Source organism: Physeter macrocephalus, chromosome 21 (assembly GCF_002837175.3).
Source record: "Physeter macrocephalus isolate SW-GA chromosome 21, ASM283717v5, whole genome shotgun sequence".
NCBI classification, from domain to species: Eukaryota; Metazoa; Chordata; class Mammalia; order Artiodactyla; family Physeteridae; genus Physeter; species Physeter macrocephalus.
The window spans coordinates 48,905,519-48,920,318 of record NC_041234.1 but is presented as its reverse complement, the minus strand read 5'-3'; the positions used below and the strand labels follow the sequence as shown (position 1 = coordinate 48,920,318).

Here is a 14,800-nt window from a genome sequence, read left to right as displayed (position 1 = left end):
TGTAGAGAAATAAGCACAGCTACACATAGGTGACATGTGCAATATGACAATTATAGTTATTTCATCCTTTGCAAGCTGAAAAGCATTTAGAAACCACTCAAAGCAAAGGGGTGGTGGTGAGGAATTGCTTTGATTTTTAGAAAGCAATGGACCCAGTAAAATCAGAAAAGTTTATTACTATTCCTTATGAATAATTTAAAAGTGATGTTAGCGTGTTAGTCTTCATACAAATTCCTTTCAAGTATAAAAACCAAGATGTCAGTGTATGCTTAAGACTATTAAATCAGACCAATACAAAACCACTCTCTCAGACTTGTGGATCACACCTCCATTTATTAGAGGACACAAATTTGCCCAAACCAAACCCAGGCTTACATTTGGGAATTTGCCAGGCAAAGGGAGAGCAGGAGGCACTATTAAATTAAAAGCCAACTTAAAAAATTTCAGTAGCTAAGTAGAAAGTTCCCAGAGACCCAGGTGACAGCCATGTTTCTAACCCCTTTGAACCATGAAGTCCTGTGAGCACCCAAGGTGGCATCAATCAGAACATCCTGAGACTGGAATACACTTTCATTTGGCTGCCTTTGGGAAAATCCAGTGACTCTACCCAAGGGCAGTGGGCACAGTGCCCAGAAGCCAGTTACTTCTACGGTGGCCACATTACGGTAACGGCAGCCCCACTTTCCAAAGTGCTACTGGGCCTTAGTTGAGGAGGTCCACCCTCACCCTCTTCCAGTTGACTCACTTCTCATACAGAATCCCTGCCACCCCCAGGAGGCCCTGAGTCACACACTGGCAAATAGATACAGTACATTGGACCTGAGATAGGAGGCAAGCGCTGGACAACAGTATTCATCCTGGATCCTCCACAGCTTTAGACAATCAGCAGTGTAGAAATATACACCAATGAAGTACTATGTGAAGTGGAGGGTACAGTCATGAAGGAAAAAGAAAACAAAACACTAGTCCACCGTGAGGGAAAAGGCAACCAGAAGAAAAGGAGGAAGAATAGAGAATTTACATAACCATTTTTAGAAAATATTTATTTATTTATTTATTTTGGCTGCACCGGGTCTTAGTTGAGGCAGGCGGGCTTCTTAGTTGCGGCAGGTGGGATCTAGTTCCCCGACCAGGGACCAAACCTGGGCCCCCTGCATCGGCAGCGCAGAGTCTTACCCACTGGACCACCAGGGAAGTCCCTACATAACCTTTTATCTTCTATCAATACTTGATATTTGACGTCCAGGTTCCAGGTTCTCCAAGAGTAGGGTTGCCAGATTTAGCAAATAAAAATACAGGATGCCCCCCATTAAATTTGAATTTCAGATAAACAGGAAATAATTTTTTCGTGTAAGTGTGTCCCAAATATTGCACAGAACATGCTTATACTAAAAAGTTATGGTATTTTATCTGGCAACCCTATCCAGGAGGTTCAGTTAGCCTGAGGTTACTCTGATCATATCCCGTCAAAGAGCAACAGCAAGGTGATCACAGAGCGAAGCTCCGGCGCTCCACCCACCCCAAGGGGACGTATGTGTTCCTTTTAGCTCCATTTCCCAAACTCTCAAAAATCCCATGCTATCCTGGCAGGGTGAGAGGATATGTGCGCAGTGGAGTTGTCAGCCACTATTTGCCAGGTAGAGAAGTTAAGGTTTCCTTCCATAGCAAATGAAGAAGTTCAAAAATACAAGTAGGGAGAAGGAGCAGCAGGCCCGCTGGGATATGCAATCTGACCCCTTCCAGCCCGAGAGCAGGCTGAGCAACTCCAGCACCACCAGCACAAGGGCAACGACAGCCCTGCGGCCTGGAAACCCAACGTACCCCTGCTCTCTTGGAGCAACCTCAAAAGGCACACAGGGCTGAACACACACACAGGGAGATACACAGAGGAAGGAGGAACAGGAAGAGAGCAAGGTGGTCTTTATAGTGACTCAGAGGAATGACAGCAGAAGAGAAATATCAGAGGGAATCACAGAACCCCCTGACAGTGACTGGCAGGACATTTTATTTCGTTGGTCGTTTCATTGGTTTTATTTAGGGGGTTAATCTTCAGTGGTCTTTCCTTCCAACGGAAGGATGATGAGAGAAAAAAGAGCCACACAGAAGCCTCAGAGGCACAGCTCTTCAGAGGGACTGTTCATTACACATCACCGTGCCTATTGTGCTAGCAGAATTCAAGAGCAGATCTGAACATCAGATCCCATAGCCAATATGCTATCGTGACTAAGTGCCAAACCCACCTCCTGAGGATGGAAGAGGAACCAATAACAAGGCCATGGCTGGTAAACATTCCTCTCAAAGGCATGAAGGGGGAAACAGCACAAAGAACAGGACCACATTATGCTTTTTTCACAGTCTCCGCCATGAGAATTCCCAGTCCCTTGTAATCCAGCATCTCTGAAACTGTGTTCCCAGAGATGTTAATAGGTGTTGCATGGGACCAGAAAACAAAAGTTCAGTGAAATAAGTTTGGGAAATATTGCATACTTACTAAAAGTTATAACTTCCTGCAGTAGAAGAAACTATTCGGCATTATTTAAATCACTGGTTCCTGCCTTATTTGACCACAGAACCCTTTTACGAAACATCTATTACCATCTCACAGAACTCTAGAAATGCTGCTTAACCATTATTGCAAAAATATCTCCTCTCAAGAATGGAAAGAGCATGTCAACATTGGGAACACCCAGGAATCACACATAAGATGGTTTCCAAAAACTAGTATATCAGAAAGCTTAAGGCAATGATTTGAAAACTTGGAGAACCTTGTCCTTCTGTGAGGCACTTGCTCAACGGTAAACACAGCCAGGAACGCTGAAATTAGATTTCAAACAGCCAAGCAAAAGCCTACAAACAACAGTGCTAGGCTGCTCTGCTTAGTCGTGGCCTGGCCAGGACAGAAAAGAACAGCACTTGGTGGCATCTCCTCTTACCACTTCGACAGGAGAGACACACACACTCTCACTCTCTCAAACTTCCTCCAAAAGGTTCAGACCAAACTTCAAAGCAGCCAAGTGCAAACTAGCCTCTCTTTGTTCCTCCAAAAGCTGAATAACCTGGAGTCTAGGGTTTCCACGGGACGAGATAAGTGGCTCACGCTGGCATTGTTAAATGCTGTCAAAGGAATTCCCCCTTATTCTCCTTAGGTGCAGTCCCCAAGCAGCACCCCAAAAGCTATAAGAGGACACACTTCTTGCTGTTCTTCTTTGTAGAAGGGTAAAGCACAGCCCGGACAGCTTCTGAAAATACCTCATGGACCCCATCCTGCATCAGGGCTGAACATTCCAGATACTTCACAGCCCCCACCTGCTTAGCCAGGGAAGTGCCTTGCTGAGGAGTTGTGGGCACTAGGCTCTGTTCCTTCAGCTTCTTCACTGTCTCAATGTCACTTCGCAGGTCCCTCTTGGTGCCTACCAGCAAAACAGGTACATTGGGGCAATGATGGGAGACCTCTGGGTACCACTTATGCCTCACATTGGCATAAGAAGATGGGTTGCCAATGGAAAAACAAATGACGAAGATATTGGTCTGGGGGTAGGAGAGTGTTCGCAGTCGGTCATACTCCTCTTGGCCAGCTGTGTCCCACAGGTTCAGGCTGACGATCTGGCCGTCCACAGATGTCTGGGCACTATAGTTGTCAAAGACAGTAGGGATATACTCCTCGGGAAAGGCGTTTGTTGTGTAACTGATGAGGAGGCAGGTCTTACCTACAGCCCCATCTCCCACAACCACACATTTAATCGTCTGCATTCTTCCCTTGGAGTCCTACGGACAAGAGAGAAAGAAAGAATGTTCACAGACGTCTGGTTAATTTAGAGAGAGCCTAAGCCGTATAAACATTTCTCTCTGAGGAGAAAGAAAGGAGGTGAGACCCCCCCACCGCCACCGCCACTTGCCTGGCCTCTTAACACTATGGAAGAGTCAGCTGCAAAAGGTTGCAGAGGGCAAGAATTCTTACCATGGAGTCCATAGACTGCTAGAGGATAAGCTTCAGTAGATTCTAGAAGCCACCTCTGCAGTTGTGTGCAATATTATGTGCATAAGGAAATTTTTCTGGAAAGAAGATCCAAAGCTGTCATCAGACTCTCAAAAAGGACTGTGAGCCCAACAAGATAGGTATTTATGTTGCAGTATCGTCATAAGGTCTGCATATACAGTATCAAAGGTTCTAAAATATAGCAGATGCTAAATAAATGTTAACTAATTAAAAAACAAAAAAAATTGGTATAGAAAGAAGGTTCCCAAGGTTGAAACGAAAGTAAACACACCTCTTACTTTGGGTCTGTGGCTATAGACTCAGCAAAGGAACACTCTGTTCCTGAAAAAGTGACATCATAATATTGGAGAGGAAGGTAGGCCAGTCAGACTCAGCCATATAGAGAAGAGGCTAAGAGTCCAGACTGAAGTCAGACCTCCTGGAGTCGAAAACCAGTCCTCTCTTTTCCTAAGCTTTGTGAACTCGGACAAGTTTTTAACCTGAAGCTTACATGAAAGAATGCATGTGCTGTACTTATTAGTGCCTGCCACATAGGAAGTACTCATTAAGTGTTAGAAGCTACTATGACTTCACAGAAATTACTAATCTGCCGGGGAAGGCAAAAGTTCTATAATGTGAGTACAATGCTAGACAAACCAGGGGGGTCTCACCCCTTCCGACCTTATCTGAGTAAAACTACAGGTCATAACACCACTATATTCTCGTCCATTTCTTCATGAATCAAGTATTTGCGAGTTAATGGTACAACACAGATGATCTCCAAGGAGCATGTTTACTATGAGCTCCCATGTCTGTATCCCCTTATTAATATTCTGTCAATGCCCTACTGTGTCAGTGCCTCCACAGCACTCCATTTTCTTTTTTTTTTTTTTTTCCCGGTACGCGGGCCTCTCACTGTTGTGGCCTCTCCCCTTGCGGAGCACAGGCCCCGGACGCGCAGGCTCAGCGGCCATGGCTCACGGGCCCAGCCACTCCGCGGCTTGTGGGATCTTCCCGGACCAGGGCACGAACCCATGTCCCCTGCATCGGCAGGCGGACTCTCAAGCACTGCGCCACCAGGGAAGCCCACTCCATTTTCTTTAGCTTCTTAACTAATACCCTAATTTCAGACCCGATCCTCACAGAATTAACTTCAAGTGTCCGAACATGGAGGAAAGGGGACACATTATCATATGTATTTGATTATGGAAAAAAATTTGAGAATCAATTAGTTTCTCACCTTGGGAATGTGGGGGAATAGACACATTCCCCCATCCTGCTGTCTTATTAGCTAAGGTCTACATTAGGTCCATATCATAGACAAAAATCAGACAAAACAAAACAGCTCATTTTGGGTGAAGGTAAAAAAAAAGTTGGCCTTCTCAGCATGCTTCGCACAGGCCCGCTAGGGGTAGCTCTCTCCTCACACAGCCAGCTCTGCCCAGTGAGGCGTTCCACCTAGAAGCCTTCCTTTCCTTGGCACAGGTCTCACAGCTAAAAGTCCAGAGCCTGATTCAAGCTCTAGTAGGCAATCATCCCAGAAGACTCACTGACCATAGCTGTCTTTTTCCATCTAGGAATACGCATGAGGATCAAACACACAAGGTCAATGGAAACAGGGCAAATTCACCACCACACTCCTTGAGAATAGCCTTCCTTGACTTTCCCAGTTTGGATTAATTTCTTTTGCCTCTGATAGCAATCACTGCCTGTACAACTCATCTTCCCAGCCGCCTCTAGGTATCATCCAGTGTCTCTGCTCAAAGTGACTGCTTTCAGGACAATAGTGCATCTGAGGGGGTTGCTGAACCAGAGCAAAACTCTTGGGCACAAAGACTGTTTTGCATCCCCAGTTCAGCTCCTCACCTCTATAACTAGGAAGAGCCAGCTACACTCTTTTCTACTTGTTTACGTCTACCAGTACTCCTGGTATATATAATAAATACCAGGCCTACATGATGAAATGCACCTAGAACATCTCAGGTCTGAACAAAACCCAAACATCCTCACCTATAGCAAACTCTCAAAGAAAGGGAAGTTTCAGCAGAAGCGGGGGGGCTGCTTTGTACAGTTGACTCATTCATTCAGCCCACATATTCATTATACGATTTTCTCTGCTTGTGTGTATATTTGAAATTCTCCATATTTAACAAGTTTAAAAATAAGACTAAAAAATATAATCCAAGAGAATTGAAGACAGGATCTCAAAGAGATAATCAATCGCACACCCATGTTCACTGCATCATTATTCACAATAGCCAAGAGGTGGAAGCAACCTAAATGTCCATCAATGGATAATGGATAAGGAAGAAAAGAAAAAAAATATATATATATATAAAATTCAGCCTTAAAAAGAAAAAGGAAATCTTTTCATACACTACAACATGGATGAACCTTGAAGACATTATGCTAAGTGAAATAAGCCAGTCACAAAAAGCCAAATATTGCATGATTCCACTTATATGAGGTAGCTAGAATAGTCAAATTCATAGAAACAGAAAGTAGAATGGTAGCTGCCAGGGGCTGGGGGAGGGGGAAATGGGTAGTTGTTTAAGGGGTATAGACTTTCAGTTTTTCAAGATAAAAAAATTCTAAAGATCTATTGCACAAAAATGTGCATATAGTTACTGTTACTGTACTGTACACTTTAAAATGGTTAAAAATAATAAAAATAAAAATAATACTTTTTAAAGGGCTGGGAACTCTGAGAGAAGGCTAGGAGTTACAAGAGAGAGGCAAATATTCTGTTTATCACCAATATGAGAAAAGCCTGTTTCGTTCAGCTTCAGCATCCGGCACAATGCTGTCCAGTTACAGATCACCCACAGCTTTCCCCTCATCACCACCACTATCCACACACTCTCCCAGGCACTACTGTGCACGATGCACTGCTAGGAGGAACTCAAAAAAGGGTTAAAAAAAAAGAACGATGATAGAAGTTTATAGTCTTAGGGTAAAGGCAGGACTTCTATAAAAAGGTAAACAATAATACACAGTAAAGCATGGTCCAGAGAAAAATAAGTTGCTATGAGGAAACAAGGGGAAATTAAAAACTGAGAGCCTGTTACAGGCATTGTGTAAAATACTTTCACATATCTTATTTAAGCTTCATAGTAGCACTGTAAAGTAGACATCACCTCAGCTCAGAGATCATTAAATATGCCTCTAGGATTGGAAATTGGAAGAGGCCTGGAGCTGCAGAGACCAACACCTCAGAAGGCATTCACTTTTAACCTTGGAATTACAGTTTCTTCTAAATCTTCCATTCTCATCTGACAAAGCATCCTTCTTCACATGTACATTTCCCAGCAGTCACTTTTCTCCTAGGTTAGAGGCACAACATAAAAGACCCCATAACTGGACTTCCCTGGTGGCGCAGTGATTAAGAATCCCCCTGCCAATGCAGGGGCACGGGTTCGAGCCCTGGTCCGGGAAGATCCCACATGCCGCGGAGCAACTAAGCCGGTGTGCCACAACTGCTGAAGCCGGGGTGCCTAGAGCCCGTGCTCCGCAACAAGAGAAGCCACTGCAGTGAGAAGCTTGCGCACCCCAACGAAGAGTAGCCCCCGCTCCCGCAACTAGAGAAGGCCCGTGCGCAGCAACGAAGACCCAACACAGCCAAAAATAAATAATTTTTAAAAAAAGACCCAGTAGCAGTAAAGACAAGAATGCAGCTCAGAGTATTACTATTTCTAGCACATTCTCCCCCCAAGTCTCACCCTTTCCAAAAGTCAAACCCACTTGAAATCACTCTAACTTTCTGAAACTAAAACAATTCAGCAGAAGATCCTCATTTTTATTTACTACTTTCTGCAACTTAGTTATCTACTAAATCCGGGAAGCTTTTTCACATTGAAGACTGACTTTTTGGTTCGAGTCCAGTCAAAGACACCCCAGGGCGAAGGAAGCCATGTGAACACTCCCCAACCCGGAGCCAGGGGAGACTATCCTGCGCTTGGAAACTTAACCAGAGAGGCAATTCTAGTGACCCATCGATAGCCACAGCAAGCCCGCTCGGCCCTTCCCTCACATCCTTTCCACCGAGGGTCCTTGGTTCTGGGACTTCAGATGGACTCGTGAGCCTGGGACAGAGAGGTGCCCCACGTCGGATTCACAAATAGGAAGAGCTGGCTCGATCTCCCCGGCTGCACATACAACTCATCCCACTCTCAAATCCCTTCCATACAAGGAGTGGTTCATATACTAAGGTAACCGTCCCGGGGATGGGGAGACTCGAGGAGAAAAGAGTGGATGAGGGGGCCTCCTAGGGGGTGGTTCTCCATAAGGATTACCCGGCAAAGTAGTCGTCCTCCCGCGCTGTTGAACCGCAGCTGGCAGAGCCTCCCAGGCGTCTCTCGCTGGACTGGGCAGGCTCGGCGGGCTCGGCGCTACATCCGGGCAGCTACCGAGTCCCGCCCCCGTCGTCGGACGCAGTCTCCACCCGGTGCCCCGCGACCTCCTGGGAAATGGAGTTCTAGCGCCCGCCGCGTGCTCTGCAAGTCACTGGCTTCTAAACTACACCTTTGGGTAATCAAGGATCTCTGGGGTCCCAGTTCCTCGGTTCGGAGGTCCCCGAGCTTCACATTTCCCGTGACAAAGTGAGGCCGCCTCCTCCTCCCCAGACCGCTGTTTTCTTCTCAAGACAAATATTAACATAAAGAGGCAGTCAGGCAACTGAAAAAGTGTTAGTAAAAACGGAGGCGAGAGCTTGCCTGGTGGCGCGGTGTTTGAGAATCTGCCTGCCAATGCAGCGGACACAGGTTCGAGCCCTGGTCTGGGAAGATCCCACATGCCGCGGAGCAACTAGGCCCGTGAGCCACTACTACTGAGCCTGCGCTTCTGGAGCTTGTGCTCCGCACCAAGAGAGGCCGCGATAGTGAGAGGCCCCGCACTCTCCGCAACTAGAGAAAGCCCTCACACAGAAATGAAGACCCAACACAGCCAAAAATAAATAAATTAATTAATTATTTTAAAAAAAGAGTAGCTCCTGCTCGCCACAACTAGAGGAAGCCTGCACGCAGCAACGAAGACTCAACAATAAAAAATAAAATAAAAAATAAAAATAAATTTAGAAAAACGGAGGCGATAAAATGTGGTAGTGATTTAAGGTAGCTGTCACCATATATTAGTTTGCATTTTCTAGAGTTTTATATAAATGAAATCATACAGTATGCACTCTTTTTTAACAGCTTTATTGAGATATAAATTCACATACCATACAATTCACTCACTTAAATTGTACAATTCAATAGTTTTTGATATATTACATTATCAATTTTTTAAAATAGTGGTAAATATATATAACAAAAATTGCCATTTCAACCATTTTTAAGTGTACAATCCAGTGGCGTTAAGTATATTCACAATGCTGTGGAACCATCACCCTTGTCTATTTCTGAAACTTTTTCATCACCCCGAATAGAAACTCTGTACCCACTAAGCAATAGCTGCTCATTCCCCTCTTCCCACAGCCCCTGAAAACCAACCTCTAATCTATTTTCTGTCTCCATGAATTCGACTTTTCTAGCTACTATTCATCTATTGATGGACATTTGGATTGTTTCCAACTTTTGACTATTGTGAATAATGCTGCAATGAACACTGGTGTACAAGAATATGGTTTTGTTGATTTTTCTCTATTGTTTGTTTTCTATCTCACTGATTTCCACTTTGATCTTCATTATTTTTGTTCTTTGAGTTTTATTTGCTCTTTTTACTGAAGTGAAAGCTTAGGTTATTGTTTTGAGATTTCCTTCTGTTCTGATATAGGTGTTTAGTGCTTAAAAATTACCCTGTAACTATTGTTTCAGCAGAATGTCATGAATTATATGGTGTGGTTTCATTTTCATTCAGTTCAAAATACGTTCTAATTTCTTTTTTGATTTTTTCTTTGTCCCATGTGTTGTCTAGAAGTGGATTATTTAGTTTTCAAATATTTGAGGATTTTCCAGAGATGTTTCTGTTATTGATAGGTAATTTAAATTCCATTATTCATATTTTGTGTGACTTGAATTCTTTCAAATTCATTGAGACTTGTTTTGTGGCCTAGAATATAGCCTATCCTGGTAAATACTCCATGTACACTTGAAAAGAATGTGTATTTTGCTGCTCTTGGGTGGACTGTTCTATAAATGTCAACCAGGTCAATTTGGTTGATAGTGTTATTTACTTCTACTATATCCTTGCTCATTTTATGCCTACTCGTTCTATCAGTTATTAAGAGTATTGAAATCTCTGACTTGAATTGTGGATTTGTCTATTTCTCTTTGCAAGTTTATCAGTTTTTGATTCACGGATTTTTTTTTTTTTTTTTGGCCGAGCCGCGCAGCATGTGGGATCTTAGTTCCCGGACCAGGGATCAAACCCACACCCCCTGCAGTGGAAGTGCAGAGTCATAACCACTGGACCACCAGGGAAGTCCATGATTCACGTATTTTATAGGTCTTATATTAGATGCTCAAGTGTTTAGAATTGTTATGTCCTCTTCATTAATTGACCCCTCTATCATTATGAAATTGCCTTCTTTATTCATGGTATCTTTGCGCTGAAATCTACTTTGTCCAATATTAATATAGCCCCTCCAGCTTTCTTTTGACTACTGTTATCATGGTACATTTTTTTTTACATACTTTTACTTTTAACCTATTTGTGTCTTTGTATTTAAGGAGTATTTTTTGTAGGCAGCATACGGTTGGGTCTTGCTGTTTTTTACCCAATCTGATCATCTTTACCCTGTAACTGGGGTGTTTAGACCATCTACATTTAACGTGATTGTTGATTCGTGATTGTTAGGTTTGAGTCTGTCATCTTGCTATTTGTTTTCTATTTGCCCCATCTCTTCTTTGTTCTCTTTTTCCGCCTTCTTTTGGATTAATCAGTATTATTTTTATTCCATTTTATCTCCTTTGTTGGCTTGTTGGCTACCCCCCCACCTTTTTTTTTTGGCCACATCGAGTGGCATGTGGGATCTTAGTTCCCCAACCAGGGATCAAGCTCGCGCCCCCTGCATTGGAAGCATGGAGTCTTAACCACTGGACCACCAGGGAAGTCCCTAGCTATACCTCTTTGTTTTTTTATTTTAGTGGTTGCTTAAAGGTTGATAGTGTACATGTATAAGTTATCAGTCTACCTTTAAGTGTTATTATACCACTTCACAAAGAGTATAAGAACCTTACATTATTATACTTCCATTCTCTCTTCCTGGACCGCAGGAAGAGAGAATGGAAGTATACCTTTATCTCATGATACATTGTTATTATTTTTGTATAAACAGTTACTTTTTTTAAATTTTATTTTTTTTGGCTGCGTTGGGTCTTCATTGCTGCACTCGGCTTTCTCTAGTTGCAGCGAGCCAGTGCTACTCTTCGTTGTGGTGCACGGGCTTCTCATTACGGTGGCTTCTCTTGTTGCGAAGCACGGGCTCTAGGCGCCCTGGCTTCAGTAGTTGTGGCACGCGGGCTCAGTAGTTGTGGCACGCGGGCTCAGTAGTTGTGGCTCACGGGCTTGAGGGCGCAGGCTCAGTAGTTGTGGCGCACAGGCTTCGTTGTTCCGCGGTATGTGGGATCTTCCCCCACCAGGGCTCGAACCTGTGTCCCCTGCATTGGCAAGCGGATTCTTAACCACTGTGCCACCAGGGAAGCCCTAAATAGTTACTTTTTAATACTGCATTATTTAGAGCAGTTTCAGGGTCACAGCAAAATTGAGCGGAAGGTAGAGAGTTCCCATGATATGTCAGTTACAATCAACAAACCTACATTGGCACATCATTATCATCCAAAGTCCACAGTTTACCTTAGGATTTATTCTTGGAGTTGTACATTCTACGAGTTTTAACAAACGTATTCACCATTATAGTATTATACAGAATAGTTTCACTGCCCTAAAAATCCTCTGTGGCCTGCCTATGCATCCCTCCCTCCCTCCTAACTCCTGGCAGCCACTGATCTTTTTACTGTCTCTTGGTTTTGCCTTTTCTAGAATGTTATATAGTTGTAATCAATCTTCAGCCTTTTCATATTGGCTTCTTTCACTTAGTAATATGCATTTGAATTTCATCCGTGGCTTTTCATGGCTTTATAGCTCATTTCTTCTTTTTTAAAAATAGAGTTTATTTTTCAGAGTAGTTTTAAATTCAAATAAAAATTGAGCTGAAAATAGAGAATTCCCATATATTCCCTGCCCTCTCATATGTACAACCTCCCCCATGATCAACATCCTACACTAGAGTGGTACAGTTTTTACAATTGATAAACCTACACTGATACATTATTACTACCCAAAGTCCATAGTTTGCATTAGAGTTCACTCTTGGTGGTGTACATTCTATGAGTTTTGACAACTGTATGATGACATGTATTCACCATTATAGTATCATACAGAATAGTTTCACTGCCCTAAAAATCCTCTGTGGTCCACCTATTCATTCCCCTCTCCCCCCAATATCTGACAACTACTGACCTTTTTATTGTCTCCATAGCTTTGCCTTGGTTGGAATCATACCATATGTAGCCTTTTCAGATTGGCTTCTTTCACTTAGTAATGTGCATTTGAGGTTCCTCCATGTCTTTTCCTGGCTTGATAGCTCATTTCTTTTTAGTGTTGAATAATATTTCATTGTCTGGATGTACCACAGTTTATCCATCTACCCACTGAAGGACATCTTGGTTGCTTCCAAGATTTGGCAATTATGAATAAAGCACTATAAACATCTAAGTGCAGGTTTTTGTGCAAACATAAGTTTTCAACTCATTTGGATAGACACCAAGGAGCGTGATTGCTGGACCATATGGTCAATTATCTTTTTAATACAGCTTTATTGAAATATAATTTATATACCATAAATTCATTCACTTTAAGTGTACAATTAAATGATTTTTAGTAAATTTACAACGTTGTGCTACTATCATCACAATCTGATTTTAATTTTTAATTTCTTTTTCATGTCTGGTTTTAAAACATTTCTGTCACCCCAAAAAGATCCTTCATGCCCAGTTACAGTCACTCCCTGTTCCCAACCCCCAGGCAACAACCACTAATCTACTTGTCTCTATAAAGTTGTCTTTCCTGACCATTTCACATGAATGGGATCACACAGTATATCATCTTTTTGTATTTGGTTTCTTCCACTTAGTGTAATGTTCTTGAGTTTCATCCACAATGTAGCATGTATCAGTATTTCATCCCTTTCTATTGCCAAATTATATTTTTTCTTTTTAAATCAAATATATAGAGGTATAATTTATATCCCACTAAATAAGCTCATTTTAAGTTTATAGCTTGATAACTTCTGACAAATGTATGCACCACGTAATTACTACCACAATCAAGACATACATTTCCATCACCCCAAAATAGTTCCCTTGTACCCCTTTGCAGTCAATCCTTACCACTCCTAGCCCCAGAGGACCACTGTTCTGCTTGCTGTCACTGAAGATTAATTATACCTTTCCAGAACTTCATATAAATGGAATCATAGAGCATTTACTCTTTTGTGTCCTTTTTTTTTTTTTTGGAATAGGATATCTCAGATAACTGAGCAACTGCTCCAGAGAGGCATGGTTTTCAGCACAGTTTTGTATCTTGTCAGAACAAAGAACATCAAACAAGTCAGGGATACATTCCTTCAGAGTTTCCAAAAAAAGCAGATCAGTACATACACAGTGAGTCTCTATGGCCCTGGCACCTGGGAAGGGAGTCTTATCATCGAAGGAGTACTAGCACTGGTATCCCAAAAGGGAGGCATTTATCTTTATTTTTAATATGGGCATTATTTCTGGTCAGTGTACCCTTTTCTTTAATAATTACAGCAGGTGTACAATGTATGTTTGTTAGGCCACAAGCAGGTTGTTTTAGCTAGCATAAAATTCAAGTTAAATCATGTATAAACCAGAATGACTTCCCTCATACCTCAATATGTGAAAATTTCTTAACCCAAAAGTCATAGATCCCTGCTCCGAATTTGTTTCCATAGAGCTTCAAGATACAGGAAACCCTGAAGGGAGACAGGATTCCACCAAATGAGTGATGATGAGAATAACTGAAGAAAGCCCCTAAGAAGCAATTCTACAAATCAGGTCACATCAGTTCTTCAAGTTAAAGCATCTACCAGCTCTCCATCGCCTGCACTGTGCTTCTTAACCTGGGTCAAATCCCCCAGGATAGGAATGGCAGGTATTAGGTGCTGTGCCAGGGGGATGCAAACCCACAAGATACATGTTGGAATAAAAGCTCCATTATGAGCTCATTCTCCATAATATCATACAGAGGTTGTCCATAAATATTGGTTGAATGATGAGCTATGAACATGGCATAGTTTCTTGGGACATCAAATTTAAGTGAAGATTTGGGGAGAAAAAAACCCTGCTTCCATTAAAACCATTATATTAATAAACTGCAGCATTCTTAAGACTTTTTAAGATGACTTGCATGTAACAGTCAGGATTCTGTGCTTCAAACAATAAAAACAAACTCTAATTTAATCAAAGAATAAATTTCTTGGGAAGCTTACAAAATAACCCAAAGGCCTGGAGAACGAGTTGTGGGGCTATGAGGCCAAAACTGTGCTCAGAACTGGTCCAACATGGACACTTCTGCCACCACTGAGTATCTCCAATGCTGCTGACCCTAAGACCATTATGTTATTATTTTATTTTCTTAAGGAAAAAAGTAGATAATACAGCTTATCAAACTCTATCACAACACTGATTTTCAGGATCACCCTGATTTCAACAATACTAAAATTTTGGGAATAAGTGAATTTCTGGACTGATGCAGAGCTCTGGATTCTGCAGCGTGCAGTGCTCACCCACATAGGAGCAATGGGCG

The 14,800-nt window shown here is 42.4% G+C and overlaps 1 protein-coding gene across 1 annotated transcript; it reads right to left on the bottom strand.

Moving 5' to 3' along the window:
* Positions 1-367: 367 nt before the first annotated feature.
* Positions 368-6,041, bottom strand: LOC102988307 (rho-related GTP-binding protein RhoG-like). Its single transcript, XM_028482809.2, has 2 exons — positions 5,987-6,041; positions 368-3,765 (listed from the first exon to the last, which is right to left on the bottom strand). Exon 2 carries the CDS (start codon positions 3,748-3,750, stop codon positions 3,175-3,177), a length of 576 nt encoding a protein of 191 aa, XP_028338610.1. The 5' UTR covers positions 3,751-3,765; positions 5,987-6,041; the 3' UTR covers positions 368-3,174.
* Between the last annotated feature and the right edge of the window lie 8,759 nt (positions 6,042-14,800).